Source organism: Plectropomus leopardus, chromosome 10, assembly GCF_008729295.1.
Source record: "Plectropomus leopardus isolate mb chromosome 10, YSFRI_Pleo_2.0, whole genome shotgun sequence".
In the NCBI taxonomy this organism is placed as follows: domain Eukaryota; kingdom Metazoa; phylum Chordata; class Actinopteri; order Perciformes; family Serranidae; genus Plectropomus; species Plectropomus leopardus.
The window spans coordinates 20,828,189-20,851,976 of record NC_056472.1 but is presented as its reverse complement, the minus strand read 5'-3'; the positions used below and the strand labels follow the sequence as shown (position 1 = coordinate 20,851,976).

Genomic DNA, 23,788 nt, shown 5'->3' with positions numbered 1-23,788 from the left:
ATGTACGTGTTCCCAGGTCTCTGCATTTGTATGGGCGCTGTCGCTCAATTAATTGTTAAAGCAGCGTCAGCTTCATTGTCTAGATAAAATATGAGCCTTATCCTTGCCCTTCCTGGCTCGTGACCAGACGTTTTGATCCTCACGTTTTATTTGGACAGATGCCATATCAGGGATTTCACTCTGCATTATAAACGGCACACCTGGCAGATGAACAGCGCTCTCAGAGACGTCTGAGAAAAGTCACCTTCAGCTGGTGCGTGGAATAGATACATACAAAAAAGGGTATGTCAAGGATGGGTTCATCGGGTTGTTATTATTTATTTGCATTTTGGAGTTTGACTATAAAGGAGGGGGAGCAAGTTTGTGATGAGAGAGCCAATAAGGGGAAATTTAGTCAAGGATTTTAAAGGGATAGTTCATAATTTTTAAATGGGGTTTCATGGGGTACTTACAGTACTCTACATCACAAACAATAGCGTGAGTCTGATGTGGAAGCTAAGCAATGTACTGCTATGGAGGGGGTGGCAACAAAATGTATTTTAGCCACCTAAAAGAGTCCAACCTAAAATATATATATATATTTTAAGTGTATACTATATTGAGAGTATCTTCAGTGCTTTACCTTTCTGTCAGACAGTGATTTCCTACAGTAAAATGAAGTCGTTATATCGCCCTCTTCAAAGCACTCTGTTGAGAAAAACATTTAACATCACTTGTCCACCACTGCATCACACAGTTATTTTGTATGTGATATTGTGTGACTTTGGTGTTTAAAGTGGTTAGTTCAGATTCACCCAAGTCCCAAAATAACAAACTAACTGATCAAAGCAGTAAAACAACAGCCTCTGTGTTCAGTGTTAATGTTTTTCTTGTCAAAACAGACTCACTGACAGAAAGGTAAAGCAGTGAAAATACTCTAAATGACATGTAATCATAAAGTGATGTTGTTTTTTTTAAATGGCTAAATATGTTTTATCGCTGGTCCACATTCACAGAAGTGCACTGTTCAGCTTCAGTGTCAGGTTTCAGCATATTTCTCCAAACTGCGGACATGCCGACTGACATCTTCTATATATAACACATTGACTATGGATAAGTGTCCCATAAAATCCCACTTAAAAAATGCACATTCTCCCTTTTAAGATGCGATCATGAGGTGAGATATCAGGGTTTGTTTGGCAGTAGGTACATCATGGCTTTGAGCGCTCTGGAAGTTTTTGAGTACTGGACAAGAGGATTATGTTCTGCGTCTGAGCCAGGCTCTTCCCTCTGGCTTGGCATATGACAGCTGGCATGACTTCAACCCATTTTTTACCACCTGAGCTCTGCCCAGGGCAGGTGTAAGGTCATCAGAGCGAGACGGCCTTGAGGCCTTGAGCGAGCATGTGTGGGAGAGAGAGGCGAGGTGAGGGCAAAAAGATATGAAAGGGAGGGGCGGGGATTGGGTTAACAATGTTCAACTGGTCTAAAGCAGGACAGCATGTGGGACTTAAGTGGCAGCTGTTGCTTCCCTGCAGTGGGAATATATAAGCATTTTGTTTTAGACAACAGCAGTTCTGACCGTTTGCTCACCTGGCTGTCTGACCAGAACCTGTGTGAACCCAGAGGACTCCCGGGAGAGTCGATACCACGCTCCATCTGGGTCGCTCAGCCACTCTTCCACTAGGCAGTAGTACGTCCCAGAATCGCTGTTCTCTGCCCTGTTCAGCGTCAGCACGTAGAGACGGGGCGACAGCCTCTCAGCCTGCACTCGACGCCGCAGTCTCTCCTCGTCTGCATAAGCACCATACTCAAAGGCCCCTGTGCGTTCAATTCTCAACAGGAGCTCATCGGCCTCTGACCCGGTGGCGCGCCTCACGTACCACAACACAGCATGCTGGGAGTCCTGGCTGGTCTGGGAGCTGATGGAGCAATTGATCCTGACGCGGCTGTCCTCTAGGTACACCTGAGACTGGTTGGTCTTTTGCACTCGCAGCTTGCTCTCTGCAAAGAATTAGCAGAGTGAGAGAAGGGGTTCAGGAGGGAAGAAAAAGAGCAGACAGTCATTCCTTTGGGTGCAGGAGAATGTGAGTGCTGGTGACAGGTACACAATGCAATTTCTGTTTTGTGACAGACGACCTGTAGCTGGGTTTATTTCTGGTGGCAGCAGGGCAAGAAAAGATAGTGGTGCGTGGGCGAGTGAAGCAGGTGACAAAGAGAAAGAAAGAAATACGAGGGAAGGGGAAAAGGAGGAGGAAATGTCAGGCAAATCAAAGCTGAGGGGAAGGGAGGTCTGTTGGTATCAAAGAAGAAACGTAAGATAAGATGCAGAACAGCAGAGGAGACAAGGGTGAAGGAGAAGGGGGGGGGGGGTTGTGAAGCTGGGCTATGGATATTATTAGGTAACACACAAGACAAAAACGGGGCAGGGGGTCTGACAGTCTGCCAAAAGGAGGAGGAAAGAGAAGGGAGAAGGAACACACTTATAAAAAGTCAAGACAGGATGGGAAGAGAGCAGATAGGAGAGGGAGGAGATGATAGAGAGGTGTGACTGAGATGTCAGGAAGGAGCTGAGGCTGCCCTGAGTGCTGTGACAGGATTGGTTACAGTGACATCGGTTGTGGGATAGGATTAGCTGCAGGTACATCAGGTGTGACCGCGGCCAGAGCCCCGCTGTCAAATGCTTCGGGAGGGAGGATTAGTTCAGCACAGAGCATGTAGAAAACACACACACACACACACACACACACACACACACACAGACAGACAGACAGACGAACACACACACACACAGCCCTTACGTGAGTTGTAAAAACATAGGATCAGAAAGCAAAAAAGAATTCACACTGTACTACTGTTAAGCATGAAATGAATATATTTGAAAGATTCATCTGAAATAATCATAAATTGAGGGGTATTTGTCTGCACTCAAACAAATACCACACACTTTAAAACCAACTCCATGCATGCGTGTATTCCCAGAATTACTATTAGCAACATTAACAATCTTTGACCTTAACAACAACGATTTGATTGGTAACACTTTGCAGCTTTGGCACACTGACAGCAAGCCAAGAGTTGTTTGTTGGTCGAGCCCAATTTGGGAAAACAAATTCCCTAAATTGATCTCAGCAGCAGATGAGAAGCTGCAGAATGTCATTTTGCCACCTCCTTCCCACCAAAATGAGCAAGGAATACCTATTTTCAGATCAGAGCACCAATTTCTGCAAGAATTGTCAAAATAATAATACACAATATTAGGAAAATATCCAGTGGTTTCTGAATAGAACAATCAATAAATACAAAGACACATTTTCTGTTAATTTGTAAAAGAAGCTCATTAGCGCAGCTTTTAATACAATTTATTGTATCCAAATTGGTGAAAACAAATTTACTTTGGAATTTTCAAGTAATAAAAGCTTTTAAGAAATGTTTTCTCATATTCATTCATTCATTCATTACCCGTAACCACTTATCCTTTTCAGGGTTGCAGGGGGGCTGGAATTGGAGACCTAGCTGACATTGGGCGAGGAGCCGGGTACACTCTGAACAGGTCACCATACTATAACAAGGCTGACATATAGAGACAAACAACAGTTCACACTCTTATTCAAACCATAGGCTGTAAAAATTATGGACCCACTGGTTTGTGAACTCTGGCTTTCAAGCCTTAATTTTGAATAATTTTAAGCCTTAACAAAATGTAAATGGTGAGTAATAAGGAGAAAAAATGTTTTTCCAGGCTGTAAACATGCTTATTTGTTGGGCATTTTAATATGGGTGTCTGTGGGGATTGACTGGCTTCTGGAGCCAGCCTCATGTGGCCATTCAAAGAACTGTGGAGTTTTTGGCACTTCCATGTTGGCTTCGTTTTTCAGCCCTGGAGACTGTAGCTCGATTCACACCTATGGGCAATTTGGAGTTACCAATTAAACTAACCTGCATGTCTTTGGATTGTGGAGGGAAGCTAGAGAACTCGGATATAACCCACGCTGACAGTCTTTCTGATCACATTTTCACCAATTTGGAGCTTTAAATGTATTTTATTTCCGTAAACCTCTCCCTCTGATTGTGATCAGACAATAATGGCTTCTTTTGTTCAATGAAAAAGGGGTTTTGTAGTAAAATGTGTTTGCATTCCACAATGTAAGGTATCAAAAAAAGATTTGTCCTGGCACTTGTGCCAAAACTCAGTTACTATATTGGCTCTACAAATTTCAAACCGTATCCAGCCTTGATCGGGAAAGTGCATTCATAAAAACTGTTTTCTGATTAAATCACTAACACAAATATGACCCAATATGAAACCCTACATTTAATTTTCCCTTCTATGCTTCTCCTGCGTTCTGCATCTCCATTTCCATGTCTCCTCCTCGCTCGCGCTAAGCTTTGCTATGACTGACTGACTGATTGACTGCCTAGGGTCACAGCCATCTGCCCCGAAAACCTCACCCTCACAGATTGCAGCGCGTGCACAAATGAGCTCTGTTTGTGATTCTGCACAGTTGCGCTATACATTCAGTACGTACACATTCGGCTGCATTCAAAAGATGCATGGCTGCAAGGCATCACCGGACCACCCTGTTGTACGACGGCATTTTGAGCTAGCATCTGAAATGAGTCATTATCATTGCCTGGGTACCCACTAGAGACTTGGTAGGAAGCCTGACAATCTCCCCATCCGGAATTACTGCCGAGCCCTGCGGAATCCTGGCAATCTTTTTTTTTTTCAGGAGAATTACCTCTGAACCTCCTGAAGTGGAACCATGCAGGATTGGATTGGCACAGGACAAAGCAATTCTCTGCCGTTCCCATTTGAAGTTTGAATCCGCAGCCAGGAGAAAAAAAACTGGGGGCTGAAAGCCTGTTGCCTTACATCTGTGTTTACAGAAATGCCTTTTCAAAACTAAAACAGGCTGATTATTCAAGCCTTATTAGGAAGCATCATGAGCAATTACAAGTTATCATAACTTAGCACTCACTCAGGCAGAGACAGACGGACGAATAAAATGAAAGCGCAATGGGCAGGAAGGCGGAAAAGACATAAAAGGAAGATAAATACGGTCTTATTATGTCCCAAAACAACCTTACAGTCTCCACTTCCTCCTGGGTCCTCTCGCCTTAGTGAGAGAACAGTGACTTCACAGACCAGCCTGTCACATCTTCGGACACGTGCCCATTCCCTCTGAGAGTGAGGTTTCTTCCTACAGCTACAGCACACAGTTACATCAGTGCATCTGCTGACGCAAGCAGCAGAAAACAGGATAAAAATTCTATATGATGTATATAATTTTGTATATGAGGCGCTAATAAGGGCAGATTGTGCGAAGAGACCCAGTGCAGGGAGCCACTTCAATCATGTATTGTTCACAAGGCCGCTCATCATATATGTGCATTCCCTCAACAGCAGAAGTGGTGCTGTGTTGTTGTTGTTGTGTGTAAGTAAGGCTGCCTATACTTATTTTAAGTGTAATCTTATGTTCTCTGCTACTGTGTTTCTTTAATGAGCCTCAAGGGTGCATCCACACAGACTGACAAATCCTTAATAGGAATCACTTGTTTGCATTGCTTTGCATAAGTTCATGTGTCAGACAAACCTGGCCGCAGCAAGGATGGAAATATATTTATACAGCAGCCTTTAACTCCTCTTCAATGTGTTTTGGTCCGTTTATTTTCTCCACTGGAAAAAAAGCTGCAAGAACTGTTTCACCGCATAATCAAGATGCAGAGAAAAATTATTTTTTTAAGTTAACCTTGAGCATAATTGTTGACGGCCTTTCATACACTTCACACTTCACACTTCACATGCGGTTTCCAGGGCAACCTTGTCTCCATGAACATGACTAAGATAACAGTGAAGGACCTCACTGGTTTTATTATCCAGAAAGAAAAAGACAGACTCAATTAAACAAGGCCAGAGCTCTTTGTTTACATCACCAGGCATGATTAAACAAAATTTAATTAAAAGTCTGATTCTTGCTTTGCAAAAATGCGTGAAAAATGTTATATTAGGCGGAACGCAGATGTAACGATACAAGCCGTATCCAGACAGAGTACTGCTTTAACTATCTCAGCTCCACTGGAGGTACTTGCGTTTCAGCAGTTTGCCGGGCATGTAGTGTCATTACAGCACACACAAACACACAGATTCACACAGTACAGTCGCTAATTGGCTCATTGAACCCTTGTCTCACCCCCTTCCAATGTGTGCCCAATTTGTCTCATTTAATAGCTACAGGAACTGCAGAGTTGAGACAAAGCTGTCTTTATTCCTCGTATTTATCAGTGGAGGTTAGTACACTAAAGGCTACAAACAGCAGCCCAGTTTTGATAAGGAAGACAGATAACAAAGTGCACCCCAAACCCCAAAAGCTGTGCAACTGCTGTTTATGAAGCAGAGCGGATGAAAACAAGTTTGAGTCCGCAGGGAGGAGGAGTGTACAGCTACAGTAAGGATGCGGAATGTCAGTGCACACTAACCACAGCTCACACACACAAGACTCTAACAAAATTTTAGGATGACTTCAAAGGAGCTAGGAAACTGCTGGCCGAGTGTTCAGAGGAGGAGAATACAGCCCGAGATTGTAAATCAAAGAATGTTATCCTTTATTCTTTGTATAGGGAGGAAATTGAATTCATTTTCCATCTCGGTTTCGTGCTGCTGCTCCAGGTGAAGTCTTTTAATACAAGAGTCTCAACGTTAAGGTTGAAATGTGCGACTCGCCGCACTCATTTCTCCTTCATCACAGTCTATGTTTTGACCAATCATCACCTCTTTCCTCCTCTCTGCGTTACCATGATCTATGTCTCTCCCGATCACATTCTGTCTAATTGCCTGACACTGACATGAATATTCAGCAGTCTCACCTGTGGGTTTATGAATATTAATGAGGCCTAAATTAAGTGCGAGCACTAGAGGTGCTGGCGGGGTCTCTGCCTAACATTTTGGCTCCTTTTTAAATATAGTCTAATATGTACTTAATGACCACTGAGCTGACATCCTATCCACTGGGCCATAGATGTAACGCTTCCACTTAGTTAAAACAGGTCAGTGTGGGCAGGAGGCAGGCAGACATAAAGAGATGAGAGGGGATGAATAAACATAGAAAAGGTAGACACAGGGAGAGGGATGAGATTTTTTTTTTGAAGTTGACAGCATGGGAGAAAAGAAGGAGAGTTAAGGGATATATCACCAAACTGAACGGATATTCACAAACACAGACGCTGAGGAGAGAGAGTGTGTGTGTGCAGAGGGAGGGAAAGAGCCCGAGAAAGATGAGAGAGATGTAAAAGACAGAAAGTGAGAACATGCTCCTGGGGGGATTTTGGAAAGCAGCAGGCAGTCTCTGCGGCTCCACTCCAGAGGACTTATAGTCTTAATGGCTGCCTGCTCCGCCTTTAGCGTTAGCATTAGCACCGCCATGGGCTAATCCACAGCCAGGACCCCAAGTATGTCAGGACGGAGGGCTTTAGACACGCCCTGATCCCCTGCAGAACAGCTTACTTTGGCTTGCTGCTCCTTGCCAACGTCTGCAACTAACACAGAAACACAAAATGCTGCACACCCCGGCCCGTCTGGACCTCGGCCACAGGGGGCACAGATCAGAGAGAGCTGCTAGTCAATGAAGGATGGGGTTCCCCTGACTAAAGAGTGGCTCCTCTGCCGAAATGGGAGCCTAATTTCTATGCTAATGACTGCGATGTATCTATGATCCCATTGTGTCAAAGGGATATTACCACTTCTCATTCCTCCCCTTTCCAACTCCCCCTACAATATCATTAAGACTGAGATAATTATGGGGATCTGTGCACGTAACGGCAGCCTTGAACACACCCAGACAGATACTCACACACACACACACACAAGCATGCAACCTCCAACCCATATCATTCCTATTCTCTACCATGAGTATGAACACACTGATGCACTGACTGCACTTCCTGCCTGCCTGTCTGAGAGAGTGATTGCTGGATGCGGGCTGGCCCAACGGGAAAACGGATGCACAAGAGAGGGGTGAGACAGGAGGTCAGGGCAGGGGAACTCTGGGAGATTAATGGCCTAAAAGAAGCTGGCACGAAGGAGAGAGCATAAAGACATATCAGATCGAGCCGTGCGCCTGTGTGTGTGCCTGTGTGCATGCCTATGTGTGTGTGTGTCTGTGTGTCTAAAAGGGGGGTCTGCCAATAAGAATAAAACACATTATGCTCATTAAACCACAGAGAACAGTGGTCATTCAGTTAGTGCAGGCTAGAAGCTGGTGTGTGCGTGTGTGTGTGTGTGTGTGTGTGTGTGTGTGTGTGTGTATGTATTCAGGAGGCATCCTCTCCTGCTCTGCTCCTACTATTAGCCACTGATTTACATGGGGAGCAGCAGCACTGTAGCTAGCTCTGAGTTACGACTTCAATTACAGCGGCAGCAGGACACACAGGGGCGGGTGTGCACACGCATGCATGCACACACGCACACACACAAAGGTGCTTAAGAGAGATGGAGAGACACAACACAGAGAATCTCATTGTGTCTTCAGATTGGGCTGAACAAGGAAATGAGGCCTAGATTGGATTGGATTTGACAGAAATATATGCCTGTGTTCTTGCATCAGAGAGAGTATGTGTTTGGGTTTGTCCTTGTGAGAAAGAAGACACAGAGAAGAAGCCTGACCTTGAATGTCTGATACAGGCGTGATTAATCAAAAAATCTTTTATGAAATTATTTTCTGTTCCAGTGCATCCCTCAAAGGCTCTTCATTTATCACCCATTACGACCCTGCATGCTCATGTTTGTGTGTGTGTGTGTGTGTGTGTATGTGCAACAGACAAAAAGACAATTTGTATATGCACGTGCAAACTGTACGCGGCATTGGCGGGTTGTGTGTTGCAGACATACAGGCGGCCCATGCACAGAGTGCTGCCTCAAGTGAGCTTGAGGGCAAACCCAAACTACATCCACTACAGCTGAAAACAGGGCACAGAAAAGATTTACAACCCTGACACGAACAATAACACTGCGATAAAGTTGCTATTGTGTGCAAACAAGCCCAGCTGCCATATCCTTATTATTTATGAAATACTGACAATGGTGAAGAAGCTATTTGAAGAAAAATGTAAACATAATGGAGAGAATTATGAGGAGGAGGAGGAGGCGGAGGAGGGAGGCAGGGAATTATAAAATATTGAAAAATCACAAGAGTGAGAAAGAAGCTGGGGGCGGGCGTGGAGGGAAACATGCAGCTAAGTGAGAGTGAAGGGGAAAGAAGACATTAAAAGAGACTTATGGGGAGAGTGAGAACAAAATGTAGAAAGACGGAGACGGCGCGGGAGCAAAAAAGGAGGACATGAGGGTGATAGGACGGGCCTTAATGAAGATAGACAGTCTCCTGTCCATGCCTTGATAAGCAGGAATCTCCAATCACAGCAATGACACCAACGCTATCAATAATGGCTGGGTGGCAAGTACTTCACTGGCATGAAAAGAGAGCACATGCAGCATCTGCTAGTGCCAGCCCATATTAAATGGGAAGATACCCTCAAGAACAGAAAGAGAGAGAGAGAGACAGAGCATATGAGGCAGGACAAGATAAAGTGGGAGAAACTAGGAGGCATATATCCTCTAACTCAAAGCGCAACACACGAGAGCAAAACAAAAGAGGAGGATAAGAATAAGCAAAAAAGGCATCCATCCCTGCATCGTGATGTTTGATCATATGAGTGAAAGGTAGCCTGGCGAGCGTAGGTGTGTGAGGCGAGATGAGGAGAAAGTCTAAGTGGGACACCCCCCCCCCCCCCCCACCCCAGCACCATTCTAGCTCCAGCCATACCCACACGGTCTTAATATCCCACTCCTCATGCCAGACACACACGCACAAATGTGCACATGCACACACTCAAATGATGAGAAAAATGTCTTGAACTCCCAAAACCATCATTAATCTAAACTCCGGTTCCATTAGGGAAGATTCAGCATAATTAGTTTTGCGTGTTTTCTTATGCGTGTGTGTGTCAGAGAAATGTGGAGTGTGTTTTTGCTTTCGTGTGTAGTTTGAGTTATGAGTAGATGATATTAGATTGTGTTGTAGAGGCTGAGGCTTCCCCTGGTGATCTGCCATGCTGAACATGTGTTTGCCATTATTGCGTTTCAGACAGAGACAAAGAGAAAACTCAATCAGGTGAAATCTAATATCACTGCCACTGTATGTGGAACTGTATGCCGCACGTTTATGTTTTTTCTGTGAGCGTTTGCGAAGGTCCTCCACTGTGAGGGCTAATATTGATTCGTGTTCTACCATAAGATAATTACACTTTTGCTCTGGGAGGTAACCCCCCCCCTACTGTGTATGTACTGCATATTTGTGTGTACATGATGGTATTTGTGCTCCTGTGTGTGCACTTGTTCTCTGCATGAAGTCTGTGGTGGATAATTCAAGCACAAGGTTGCCCTCACGGTGAATGTAAAACATTGTATGTGTGTGTGTGTTACAGATATAGTGGTGAACTTGTCTAATGTGACCCTTGGGGACTTGGACACAGGCAGTGTGCTGCTAATGCAATCTGAAATAGGAAGTAGGCCTAGGCCGGGCTGCAGGCACCTCACTAGTTTGACGGAACGCCACGCTGACCGGCTGACTGCTTCTGTGTGGGTTTGGTCTTGCTTTTATCTACATCCAACTTTTCGCTTCTGCTGATCTAAGATGCATGGATGTTGGATCAAGGGCGCTATTTCTGATGCTACTTTTCACTCTCCCCTTTTGAAGTTCTCCAATAATTTAATGAGGAGCGTCACTCTGCATTTGCAGGCCTTCTTATGTTAGGCACGTGTCTTTCTCTTCTGAATATAAGATGGTGGTGTAATGGACCATCAGAAATCCGAGAGAAACAGTTCCACTGTTGTGTTGTTGAGTTTCAGAGCTTCTGTTCTGTACATATGCACAGTAAGCATATGAAGGCTCTCATAGGAACATCACAAGAAACACGGATGCAGGGGCATTCATGCAAGAACTTAAGACATGCACATGAGTACGTATGTGTGCACATAATGCTGGTGAGGCGACTCATACATATTGAGCAGGTACCTCTGGAGGCATGACTTAAAGTCTCTCAATTATGAATCTGGTCAGATGCCTTGTGTGCACACACCTCATTACACACACTCCCCTTTATCCCACTTCTTTGAGAGAGGAAATGCTTGCCACTCATTTAGCCAGGAGAGGTTAAAATTTAGGAAAACAGAGAGGAAAAAAGCAGATGGGGAGGAGAGGCGTGAGGCAGAGAGAAAGAGAGAGAGGCGTCCTACATGCTGACAAATGAATCATCAGTCTAAATGAAGGTCTGACTGCAGAAAAAAAAAAACACACAGGAGGTGGAAGAGACGAACGCAGCATGACCGGGACTGAACCGGGTCCTGGCAGCCAATGAGATGAAGGAATTACTCACTTTCCCTCCCCTGTGAGATAGTGCCCTTACACACAGAATGATCGCACCGTTATGGTTACTGATTGGCTTCCAGTCGGCAACTGATCAAATAGTCACGGTTACTGATGGCATTACCAAGGTAACTGATCACTTTGTCATGGAGATGCTTCTAGAAAACAGGGCATGAGGAGGACTCAGTGTTTATTCCCCTGCAAAATGTGTGTGTGTGTGTGTGTGTGTGTGTGTATGTGTGTGTGAGTGTGTGTGAGTGTGTGTGTGTCCTTTTTTCAGGTTAAGGATAAACAATGTAAACTGCACATGGGGGGGAAGGTAAATGAGCATTCAGGATGATAAGTCGATTTCCAAATAACTCCTGAAGGGCCGGGGATGCTGGGTGTTCTGCGTGGATGGTTAAGGTCAGAGCAGAGTCAGTTAAGCAGGTAAAGGCAGTGTCTGTGCACAGGCGGTGCTTCTGCACGAGTGTGTGTGTGTGTTTACATCTGTTTGAATTCACGTGCGAATCTGAATCAATAGCAGCAGGGAATGAGAGACTATCTATTTATACTGTACACGTGACTACATTTGGCCACCTCACTTTGAAAGCGTTATTGATCGCAACAGTCTGCCTCTGAACTCAATACGGCATCTTAGTTATCCTCACCTGCACATGGAAGGCACAAGTTCGCACATATTTATTGATGTATTGCTCATGGTCACAAATATAGGATTTCAGAAAAACATTTGACATTTCAGGAGTTGAAATCCTTCTTCTAATCTCAACCATAATCCTCCCCAGTCGGCACTGGAGGTCTATAAGAGGTCTAAAAAACCTTGAACTCTTACATGGGAGAGGCGTTAAAATTATACTGGATTTCTGGGTTATATATATATTTTAGATAACCAACCTATATACATACTGTAATTATTTCACATTGCGTTGCCCACAGAATAATAATGTATGTATGGTGGTAGATGACAAAAGCAAATCGCCATTTTTTTTTCTTTTCATTCTGTCTCTCCTCTATAAAAAAGGCTTTTCTGGCTTTTTGTCTACGTAAAATTGACATGGTATTACACATTTTCCTAACATTAACATTTTGTCACCTGACATAAAAACCTAAATCAACAACATATCAAACTCTAACAACATCTGGTACCAGCTGGGTTTCTCATATTCCTCCCTCCAAATCAAACAAATTTGGACCCCATTTGTACTTCAGGTACCATAATGCTTTGCTGGACTGCTTTGAAAGCCAGACTGAAATGTTTTTTTGTTGTTTTTTTTTGGCTTGAGTATTTGCCTCAGGCACATTCACCTGAATAAATGAAGCATCATACTGTGGAGGCACACCAGACTGGGCTAAATTGGGCCAGTGTGTGTTTGTGTGTCTGCGTGTTTGTTGTTTGTGTTCAGCCACTAATTGGGCTGTGTCTGAATGGGTTTTTCTCTGTGCATGCGTGGCGCACAGAGGGCCAATGAGGGCGGTGTAGACAGTTTAATGCCTCCGCTGAGAAAAAAAGGTTCAAGGACAGATCGCTCGCTCTCTTTATCACATTTTCTCACTCTCTCCGTCTCTGTCCTTTGCTTCTCTCTCTTCTACCTCTTTTGCGCGGTTTTCTCTGTTCTGTCCCTTCCTGTGGGATATTTAGCAATCCATTCACTGCGCTCCATTAGGAGACTCCACCCTGCCCTGCACACATACGTCCACACACACTCCAATTAGTGGCTAAACCAGAGACTAAGAGCAATTAGAGTGGGCAGACATCCTCTAAGCTCTGCTGAATTCACTCAATGTGTATGTGTGTGTGTGTGAGTTTGAATCTGTGTTTATCCTTGTTTGTGTGCTGGTCTGTGTCCGTTCCAATTAGGTGTGTGTCTCCTTGGCAAGCAGCCATGCAGCTTTACCTGGCTGTAGGACACTGATGCCGAGCAAGTTGGAAGTGCGGTTGGCCACTCTGCTCCAGCTGTTGTCGTAGTTCCTCCTCCACAGGACGGCGGTGCACTGGTACTTGCCCGCCTCACGACGCCCTGCCCGGGTCACTGACAAACGGAAGTTGGTGTTGGAGTGAGAGCGGTCCACCGTAGTGCGGGTACCCAGCCCCAGCAGCTGCTCCCCCCACTGCAGCGTGCCCTCTCGAGTGAATGTCACAAGCTCTTTGAACTCTCCCTGATCCTCATCGCCAGCTTCTGTGCCAGCCGGCATGAAGCGCCAGGTGACAGAGGTGGGGACACGGGGGTTGTGACGAGGTTTCACCAGGCACAGCAGGTCAAAGGAGTCACCAAAGGTGACGGATGGCGTCCGTGATGAGGCTGACACAGAGAAGGAGGACTCTAGATGGTGGAAGAAGTAGAGGGAGAATGTTAGGACGTATGAAAAATGGCCTTTTTATGACTAATGATGAATCCTTCAAACATAGAGTACAGTTGATTGTACGTAATAATAGCACAAGACGGCCTGTGTGTGTGATTGAATCTATTTTCTAAAAGCTTAAAGCTCCGCAAATGATGTCGGGGTTCATAATCATCTCCAAGAAGGAACTTTCCTTTTAAGCATGGCTACCAAGTAGAACAAAGCCCCCTGCTGGAACAAATACAGACATTATTTACTTAAAGTGCAACGACTTACTGGTAAAGCAGTTTTAAATCTCCTCAAGATTTTCCTCTATCATTAAGCTCCTAAAGTCAGCCATTTAGCTTATGCATGTGTATGTATGTACTACCCTACACTGGTGTCTAAGTATGAGTTTGAGTGCTTCACTGTGTGAGCGTGCCTTAAAATTAATGGGTGATGCAACAAAGAAAGCCCAGGGGAGAGATTTCCTCTAAGCGCCGATGTTCGATCTACGCCCAACTCCTTGCCAAGTCTAAACTGTCCTCATTAAACTAAAAACATTCACCCAACTCCATATGTTATTGCCAAGATATATCCACACTGTAGAGCCAGGGAGTCAATGGAGAGAGCGAGAAAGATGCCATGGCACTTAAATAACCTTCTGTTCTAATTTCAGGGCATTTAAGCGAATGTGAATGACTGAGCTTGAATATGAGAAGGATGGTAATACACCAACAGAAAAAAAGACAGAAAACAAAAGAGGAAGGTGGAATGGAGAAATGTTGATAAAAGTGCTAGTGTATAAGATTTAGGGGGATTTAGTGGCAACTAGTGATGAGGATTGCAGATTGCAACTAGCTGAAACTTGTCCCGCTGGGAACTGCTTCAGTGTTCATTGTTCAGCAGATTTTCACCAGAAGCCGAATTATCCACAGAGGTCTCTTCCTCTCCAAAACGAATGGACCAGGTGATTTAAACTGATAAAAACACACAAAAAAAAAAACAGTTTCACTTTACAAATCAGTCTTTCTCCTACGTTATTGTGCTCGTCAGATGGGCCGCTGGCCCAGCACCTGCTAATGTGTGTTCACCTCATTTCTGATCCAGACCTTCAGGAGGTTTTTACCGGGAGCTGAATTATCCACAGAGGTTTCTTCCTCTCCAAAACAAACAGACCAGGTGATTAAAACCTGTGCAAACGCAATGTTTGGTTTGTCCGTTCTGGGTTACAAACAAGGCATTGTAACATGGCAGACTCCATGGACGAGACCCTGCACCCTATGTAGATATAAACGGCTCATTTTAAGGTCACAAAATTCTTATTTTTGGGTGATTATACACTAAAGAAAACATACTTATATTTTATATTCAATTTCTGCCAATATTTTCCCCCAAAGCCTACACACTAGACCTTTAAAGTCTGATAATTTAAATTTGTCAGATAATTTATTTCCTTGACAGTTTGTAGATTTCTCCATGACGTTCTTATCATAAGCCACATCACTTTCCCTCCCTGTCCTTTACCCTCTCTACCTCCTCTGACAGTCTTCACCCCTGGTGTCCTTCAGGGTGTGTAATCAATGGCTTTCTGTCCAGACTTGGCTACTGCTAGGACAGCCGCCAGGGGACATAATTCTTTAATAGACAATAACTCTCCCTTCTCACTCTATCTCTCAACTCCCTGCGCCCCTCTTCCATCCATCCATCCATCCATTTCCCTCAATGTCTGCCTGCCTCTGTGACTGAAAAGAGGATTTCACACCATTCTCCATTTTCCCCATACAACTCTGTCTTTTTGTTTGTGTGAATAAACATGAATGCATTTGTTTCCTTCACTGTACAAAGTGCTTGTGGTTGAGTGGGAGATTACTATATATTGGCTTGTGCATGTATGTAGGCTTCTCACTTCCAACCCCAGACACCCTGAGGGCCCCTTAAGCCAATCAGATGGAAACAAGACTCTCTACTGAGCATCTTTGTCTTCACCGTGGCAACAAAAACACAATGCTGCCAGAGGATATCCCTCTCTAGTCCCCTCCAGGTCTTGTCAGCGAGCGCAGGGAGTCCATAAAGTAGGAGGCAATGATCTAGATTAAGGCACAGTGACCATATATAATATCTTGAGCTGCAGCCTGTAGAGGAATACACTCAGAGGACAGGTCACTGTGAAGCCCAAGGAAACTGGAGCACACAGTTTTCCTTTTTTCAGTCACTAAGTGTGAAAACTAAAGAAGTAAGGCAGCAGTAGTAGAAGACAAGAAAGCTAAAACACAGGAAAAATACGTTTTCTGTCATCGTGCCAGGCTTATATCCAATAAAACTGAAATTGGAAGCTAAAGTGAGAAAAACGAGGGCCAAAATCTGAGACGAAGTAAAACACACACATTGACCGTCACACAACAGCGCTCATTTAGAAAATCCTTTGATCAACAAGCATAGAGAGGAGTGAGAGGAGATGTTGAGGAGTGTAACTTAAGAGAGACGAGCAGCTTCGGACTTCTATTCCCTGCTTTGCATAATGCGTCCCTTGTTCCTAAAACTAATGTTTCTGTTGTTGCCCGAACTTAACAAATGGCCACTTAAAAACTGACATCTCTTCTCTGCAGCACCGCTGTGTGTGCTTCTGCAGGGAGCTAATCCGTTGGTTGTGTGTGTGTGTGTGTGTGTGTGTGTGTGTGTGTGTGTGTGTGTGTGTGTGTGTGTGTTGAGCCCAGTGCTCCTGGTCTGCCAGCTCCTCGCTGCTTCGCTCCAGTGGCTTCCTCAGCCTGTACCGAGGATGTTCAGCTTAACTCAGCACTGACAGAGGAGACCCACAGACTGTGAAACACATTGCCGCTGCATTTCCATTCTAATAATTCTGGCTAATCCATATGGGTGTGTGTGTGTGTGTGTGTGTGTGTGTGCATCTATGATGGGTGTCACGGAAGCACTGCTTTTGACGTGTGGCAGGTGGTGTGAGTAAGTGTGTCTGTGTATGTGTGTGCCGTAATAGCTCTTTCCCCCGAGCGGTGCATGAATAAACCATGGTGTATTCTACTGTGTGGACTGCATGTTCTGCCCTCGCCGTTCATCAGTCTTTAGCAAATCACAAACCATATGCCTCTCTTTGATTTGGTGTGCACATGTGCCGACACACTGTTGACATGCGCGTGAATGTGTTTTCAAAAGGGGAGGCTGCCCTGGATACGTGTACATGCTCGACATTTTACTTGCATGCACATCCTAATGAGAAGAATAATCAGCTGACAGATGCATTTTTTTTTAAGTTCAATTTTAACCTTGCGTGGCAATAATATTAAAGCTGGATAAACAGTATGGTTCATTTGATCAAGGATACTTAAAGCTGTAATAAGCTCAGCTGCTGCTCATCTTAAACATTCAGGCTTACCATGTGCAGGCTGATTATCACTTACTTAAGCAGCATGAGAACGGGTGTACCTGGGCATGTACAGATAACATATGCAGCCTGATCACTGCTGGATACCATGTCCTTTTCAGCCATTTAGCATATATTAGTTGTGTGTTTTTTTCATTTTCTTGTGGACTACATAAAGTTAAGTTTTTAACTTTAACGAAAATGACTTAATGTCATATGTCAAATGTCAAATTTGCTAGAATCTACAGTGGCGCACCAAAAACAACCAATCCGAGCAGAGGAGTCTCTGAAGCAGCTGTCAATCATGTCAATCACTGTTTGTGTGTGGTCAAACTGTCAAACTAGGCAGCACTTATCAAATATGAATTAATATTCTTATACCGAATTTCCTATTTCTAACCGCAGATGTTTTCAGAAACATTTTAGTGTACTGTTTAGCTGTAAAATGACAAAGTTTGTGACCCGGCTACCATGTTGGTTACAGTTGACCAAAGCACTAAGGACCGCCCACCAGCTGGTCACAAATGAGAAGTAGGCAATGCAGTACCAAAATATTGATTCATATTTGATCAGTGCTGCCTTCACAAGCAATAATTGACATAATTGACAGGTAAATTAGACAGTCCTCTGCTCTGATTGGTCGTTTTCATTCAGGCGTGGTAAAGCCATTAGAAGCGCCACAAGGAAATTGATTAGGCAGAGGAAGGATTCATAGATTATCTGTCTCATTTAGTGCTGTGTGGATATAGTGACAGTCTCAGCAAATATGAAAAAGTTTAATCTCATAAAAATTTACAGATCTAAAGTGAATATATGTTATTTTATGTTATTTTTAAAATAATTATGTTTAGTAGCTCCTCTAAACCTTTAGCTCAGGCAAAGGCACACAGTGATGTCAGGACACTGAATTTGAGAAACATATATATTGTATTTTTTACCTTAAATTTGGCAGGTTTTTTTTTACACTTGAACCACAACAGAATAACGCATCCTAAAGCTCTTGAACAAAAATAACTTATCAATTTTTTTTTTTTTTTTAAAAAGGACTAATTATTCATCTGCTGTGTTTCACTCTAGCTGACAGGGGGGGCTGCTGTTCCCACAGCACCGCTTCACCACAATGTGCCTCACTAATTTCATATTCTGGTGGAATCATATGTGCGCCATATTGAGGTTAGATTAGGCTGCAGTAACTTACCAACAGTCTTGACGGTGACGGTCTTGGTGGCTGCCCTCTCTCCTATCTTCTCCCATGTTAGCTCTGGTTCAGTGCCTGTCTGAAGCCACTCGGTGGCTGTGCAGCGGTACTGGCCTTCGTCCCCAGGTAAGGCATTATACAGGGACAGAGAGAATGCGTCAGCTCGCACCTTCTCCACGCGGATCTCCCCATAACTGGAGCGCTCTCTGTAGGCGGGGCTGTGCCACACAGTGCCATCACGATCCACGGAGGCCACCTCCTGGGGTGCACCAGTTGCCTGCTTGTCTGCCCACTGCCAGACAACTGACAGCGGGCCTGTAGTGGAGTGGATTGAGCAGGTCAACTGGATCACATCGCCCTCGAGCACCTCCGAAGAGTTGCTGGACAATGTCACTGTGATGTTGCTCTCTGAGAAGGAAGAGATGAGACAAAGGGAGAGACATGAAGGTGAGATGGGACAGATGAAAGGCGTTAGAGGAAAAAGTTCCTCAAAATCTCAACTCCCTCTAACGCTGAATCCCAGAAACAACAAGTATCACACTTTCTGTGTTAAAACATTGAGAGTACAGGAGGCCAAGGGCAATAAAACAAATTGCTGAGAATGTTCCCGGGAGTAGAGTATCACACGGTCCTGTGCAAGTGCCGTGCAAGCGTGTTTGGATGCTTGTGTGTGTGTGTGCTGGTGCACATGTGGGAGGACCATAGTGTGGTTTTGTAACTGGCCTCAGGCACATCAGAGTGACAGCCAGAGAGGAGGCCCTGGTGAATTTTGTGTGTGTGGGTTTAGATTCTGTGTCTGAACCCTGTGTGGTTTGTTGACCGAGTCCACACGGGGGCAGGGAAGAAGCCTCAGATCACAGAGCTCAGCTGCACTTCAGAAGAGGAGGAAGATAAAAGTCTTTACTGGCTCTTCTCCTCTGTTTTTCTGCTTTATCTCGACTCATCACTTCATCGTCCATCAAACATCATGGAGCTCTGGTTGACCCAAAAGCGCTCTCATCCCTGTGGGGCCTGTGCTGCTGTCTTTTGGGGATGTGGCTTAAGGTTTCTCACTTTTTTTTTATTCTCCCCTCAGGCCAAGCTCTGCTGCTTCCCTCTCAGCTCGCCGGCCCTCCTAATAAGCATGAGCTCTCTGTGAATATAGAATAAACTGGCTTCTTACTTCTATCACGCTCAAATGAACAAAGGGAAAAGCCTTCATCCTTTTCCTTTCTGTCTTTCATTGTAACAGCTTGATACTTCTTTTTTCATAGCTAAGAACATATTGTATTGTATCACTTTTCTACATTGAGACTTTAGACACTTATACAAGCAGATACATACGTCCTCCTTGTCTGTTTTTTTAACACAGTTTTGCTTTTGTCAAACTTTTTCCCTTTTCTCTCTTTGAGCTTCATTCGTCTAATTTTCACATCCCCCCCACCAGCTCCTTCTTCTTTGTTATTTTTGAACTTCAGAATGCATTTCTTCTCTATAAGAGTATATATAGCCTCTCTCTTTCCCCTACCCTTGCACTTGTCCTTTCTATCTGTACGACAGAGATTCAGTGTGGCATCTACGCTTTCTCTCCCCTCCCCACTGCACAGGTAAACTCATCCATCAACACCGATTTGCCACAAGCGTTTACCTCCGTTTTTCCTCTCCCGTCACCTCTGCCTGCCTCTGACTCATCAACTTTAACCCCTGTCACATCCTATTACCAACTCTCGCCCAATTCCCCCAATTAGAGTGATAAAGCACATCTTGAAATTGAGTGTGTGTGTGTGTGTGTGTGTGCGTGTGTGTGTGTGTGTGTGTGTGTGTGTGTGTGTGTGTGGGTGGGTGGGTTGGTGGGTCGGTGGGTGGCGGGAGACTTTTTGCATCAAATACATGCCTGCCCGACCACTTCTGCTATATTTCATGGAAGTTCTCTTCCAATAACCATGGCCATTATCCTGTGTAAACCCTATAAACATCCTTTATGGGGCATTAAGGTCTTTTGTTGGAAAAACAAAACCTCCCATACAGAGAGGCTCCCTGGAGACTGCTGCAGGCTCGGGGCCATTGTTTTGGGCCTATTTAGCAGGGGGTGCCGAGCGGTCAGGATAAGGTAGCGCTGGCTGCTTGAGAGGAGATACTACTCTGTGGTTATTATGTTTTATTATGCTGGTAGCAGCTGGCTCCACACACTGTTGCAGTCCTCAGAGACATGGAGGTACAGAGAGAAGAGGGGATGAGGCAAAATGACCCACACTGGTGCAAGGGGAGTTTCCTGCCTCCACTGAGATGAAAAAAAAAACGGTCACAGGATTGTGAGCATGGGTTTTGAAGGTTTGACTGTAACTTTGCATTGGTCAGCTGCAACCCTGACACGACCCGACCAGTCAGCTCTGCTTAACCCAGCCGAAGAAGTCTGCCCCAGCAGAACACATTAATTTGGCCTGGGGAGCCACTTAGAGAGCCCTGGAGAGCTGGGCGCCTTTCTCTGCTTCTTTTCTTTCTCCACGCTTTAATTTCATGCCTGTTAGCTCAGCCTCCTTGAGTCTGGACTCTTCTGCTCTCCATTATCCTACTATAGTGTTACCCCCCCCTCCCTTCCCCTCATAGCTAAGCCAGGGGAATTGAAAGGACCATAATGCTGCATTACTATCCCTTAGCAATCCACTCAAACAGAAAATACATCAGGAATAAGAGTAGCATCATCCTTTCCCCTCTTGCTCTCAGTTAACAATAGAGGCTGTGCAGCTATCTGTTATAGGCCACCTTGGAGAAAGAGAGAGGGGGAGACAGAGAGAGAGAGATAGAGGGAGATGCTGGAGAGGCGCACAGCATGACATTGCATGCTGCCTACATGAAGATAAAACTGTTATTATGAGAAGCTCATCGCTCTTAGTGTAATTGACAGCTAAGGACAAGACAACTAAGCCAGTGGCCTCGTGAACAGATTATTACTCACTGAGCGGCTGGACTGTGATCTGGACATTGCGGGACCTCTTGCTGCGGTCGATGAAGTCTCCCGTGGGCGTCTTCTCCCGCTCAGTCACACGGCAGATGTATTTCCCAGCATCTTCAGGGCGTAGGTGCTGCAGCTTGAGCAAGTGCACATTGGGGCTCTCTTTACGCACGGTCATGTGGCCAGCTGCCTCACGGGCTATGTAATCGGGGCCCAGGACAGGCACGGCACTGGGGCCCACCACGGCCACCGGTGAGCTGCTGAAGACCCACGACACCGAGAAGAAGCGCTCTGGGACGTTCTGGGCCTCAATGGTGCAGCGAAGCTCCAGCGGCTCACCGGCCGTGAAGGACCGCCGCTCCGTGCTCACCTGGATGCTGAAGTCCCGATCTAAGTGAAAAAAATTGCAGAAAACAGAGAAAAACACCAAGGTTAGAGGAACGTTTAGTATAACAATCAGAAATGTAGTCACATGGCTGCAAAAAAGTCAGTGATATAACTTTGATATATGAAACGAAAAAGAAAATCCCCTTTTGAATGTTGCACATCATTGAGGCTTAGTAAGATAAGAATGTTATCCAACACCAGCAAATGTACAAAACCCTTGAATACAGCACTAGATTTTAAATAAAGCATCAGAATGAGAAGAGCGTACTGTAGCTGCGTAGGTGTGGGGAAGATCTCTTCAAGAAGGTGATATTTGTTGTGTTCCCAAACAACTTTTCTCTGATGTTTGAAACAAGACTGATGTCTAAATGTGGGCTACAATTGAAATGCAAAACACTGCTTCCTTTTTCTTTATATCCACAGTCTGGGATTCAGAAACTGCATGCTGAAAAAGTGAGAGAGGTTGTGAAAATTGAGAGGGGGTGGGTGGTAGAGGTTGGGTCTATGGTGGTCATGGGGAGGTGGGGGGCAATAAAACAGCATCAGTTAGTGAGGAGGAGAGAGAGAGAGAGAGAGGGAGGGAGAGAGAGAACAGAAACTAGAGAAGCTTGAGGTCACACGGTGCATCACTCTGAGCTCTGCTCCCTCTCCCCCCTTGGTTTCACCTCTGCAATAAAAAACACATCTAATTAAAATTCTCTTCAGCAGTCTCAAACAGAGTCAGGCGCTCTCCTCCTCCTCCTGCACAGTCTAAGACAGAACAGACAGAGTAAACACTGGTAGTGCTAGCTCTTCCACTTGGCCACATTACACTTGCTGTCTGCGCATGTGCAGCTGAGCTTGTATGTGTGAGTGTGTGTGTGTGTGTGTATGGCTGCCAGTTCAGAGTTATTTGCTGTTATGATTTCCCGATGATGAGCATGGTATGTATCAGAGACTGCTGCTTTGCCTCTCAGTGAGGTGGTAGCCTCGAGCTGTAATTACAAAGACTTTAAACAGACTTCCTGAGAAACACACTCATGTGGAAAAGTTCAAAGCCTGCCGTTGGTATAGAGCTCGTTAGACAGCGGGATATTATGGTGGGAGGGAGAGGGATATTGTTTACACGAACACAAAACATATGAATTCACCCACACACTAAATATTGACATGCACACACATGCAGTAACATACAGACTAGTGAACTGGAACGCTGAGCTGCGTTTTACTTAAAGGCAAACAGCATATAAATTGTAGTGGTGTAGCTGGGAATGTGTATCTGAAACATTCATCAGTCAATCCATCATAAAACAAGTATTAAAGCTGAGCTGGTAACTTTCAGAAAAATAAGCTTTGTCACATTTGATGAAACTGTCACTATATCCTGACAGTGAGAGACAGATGATCTGTGAGAAAATTAAGTTCCTCTGCCTCCTCGAAGTGCATCTAATGGCATTTGCAAGAATCCGCCGCAGCAGAAAGAACCAAAAAGAGCTGAAGAGTCTCTAAGGCAGCTGTCAATCATGTCAATCACTGCTTGTAATCTGCGGTCAGACTGTAAAACTAAGTAGCACTGATCAAATGTGAACTGAGATTCTGTTACTGCATTGCCTATTTCTCACTTCAAATGTTCTCAGAAACATATTTTAGTGTGCTCTTTAGCTGTAAAATGAGAGTCTGTGTCCTGCATGTCATACTGGAAAACCTCAAGCAAAAAATCAAGCACCTCCAACCAGCCAGAGCAATGTGCTACTATCAGCATATAAGCCTCTTTCAAACTGCCTGTTCACTGCTGCTTTTAACAAAAGGTACAATCATGGAATGAGAGGACAAAGCTTTCTAACCTTTAAAGGGATACACCATCCAAATTAGGAATTCCAGCGTGTTATTTCCCTGGTCCAGGAAAGTATTTGTGAACATGAGCTGCTCTCCGATGAAGCCAGAAACCAGAGGAGCAAGTCTCAAACTTGTGATATCATAGGGAATAAAGTCCGGAGTTGCTCCATAGACAATGAATAGGAGCCTGAATTTATGGACTCAAGGTATGTTTGGTTTCTTTTTTAGACCCATATAAGCTTTAATCTATTGTAGTGTTCTCAGTACTGACACAGAAAATGTATTTTTCCAGTGAATGGTACTGAGAAGCCCCACACTTTAAACCCTATGACATCACAAATTTGAGCTTTGGCACCCAT

The 23,788-nt window shown here is 44.6% G+C and overlaps 1 protein-coding gene across 1 annotated transcript in view; it reads right to left on the bottom strand.

Annotated features, from left to right (window-relative positions):
- The window catches only part of igsf3 (immunoglobulin superfamily, member 3), a 92,299-nt gene that overhangs the window by 8,429 nt on the left and 60,082 nt on the right, over positions 1-23,788 (bottom strand). The window contains exons 4-7 of the mRNA XM_042494995.1: positions 21,231-21,617; positions 18,296-18,703; positions 13,295-13,720; positions 1,573-1,983 (exon numbers count right to left, since the gene is read on the bottom strand). Coding sequence (XP_042350929.1) covers positions 1,573-1,983; positions 13,295-13,720; positions 18,296-18,703; positions 21,231-21,617 — 1,632 coding nt within the window. The remainder of the gene's footprint in view (positions 1-1,572; positions 1,984-13,294; positions 13,721-18,295; positions 18,704-21,230; positions 21,618-23,788) is intronic.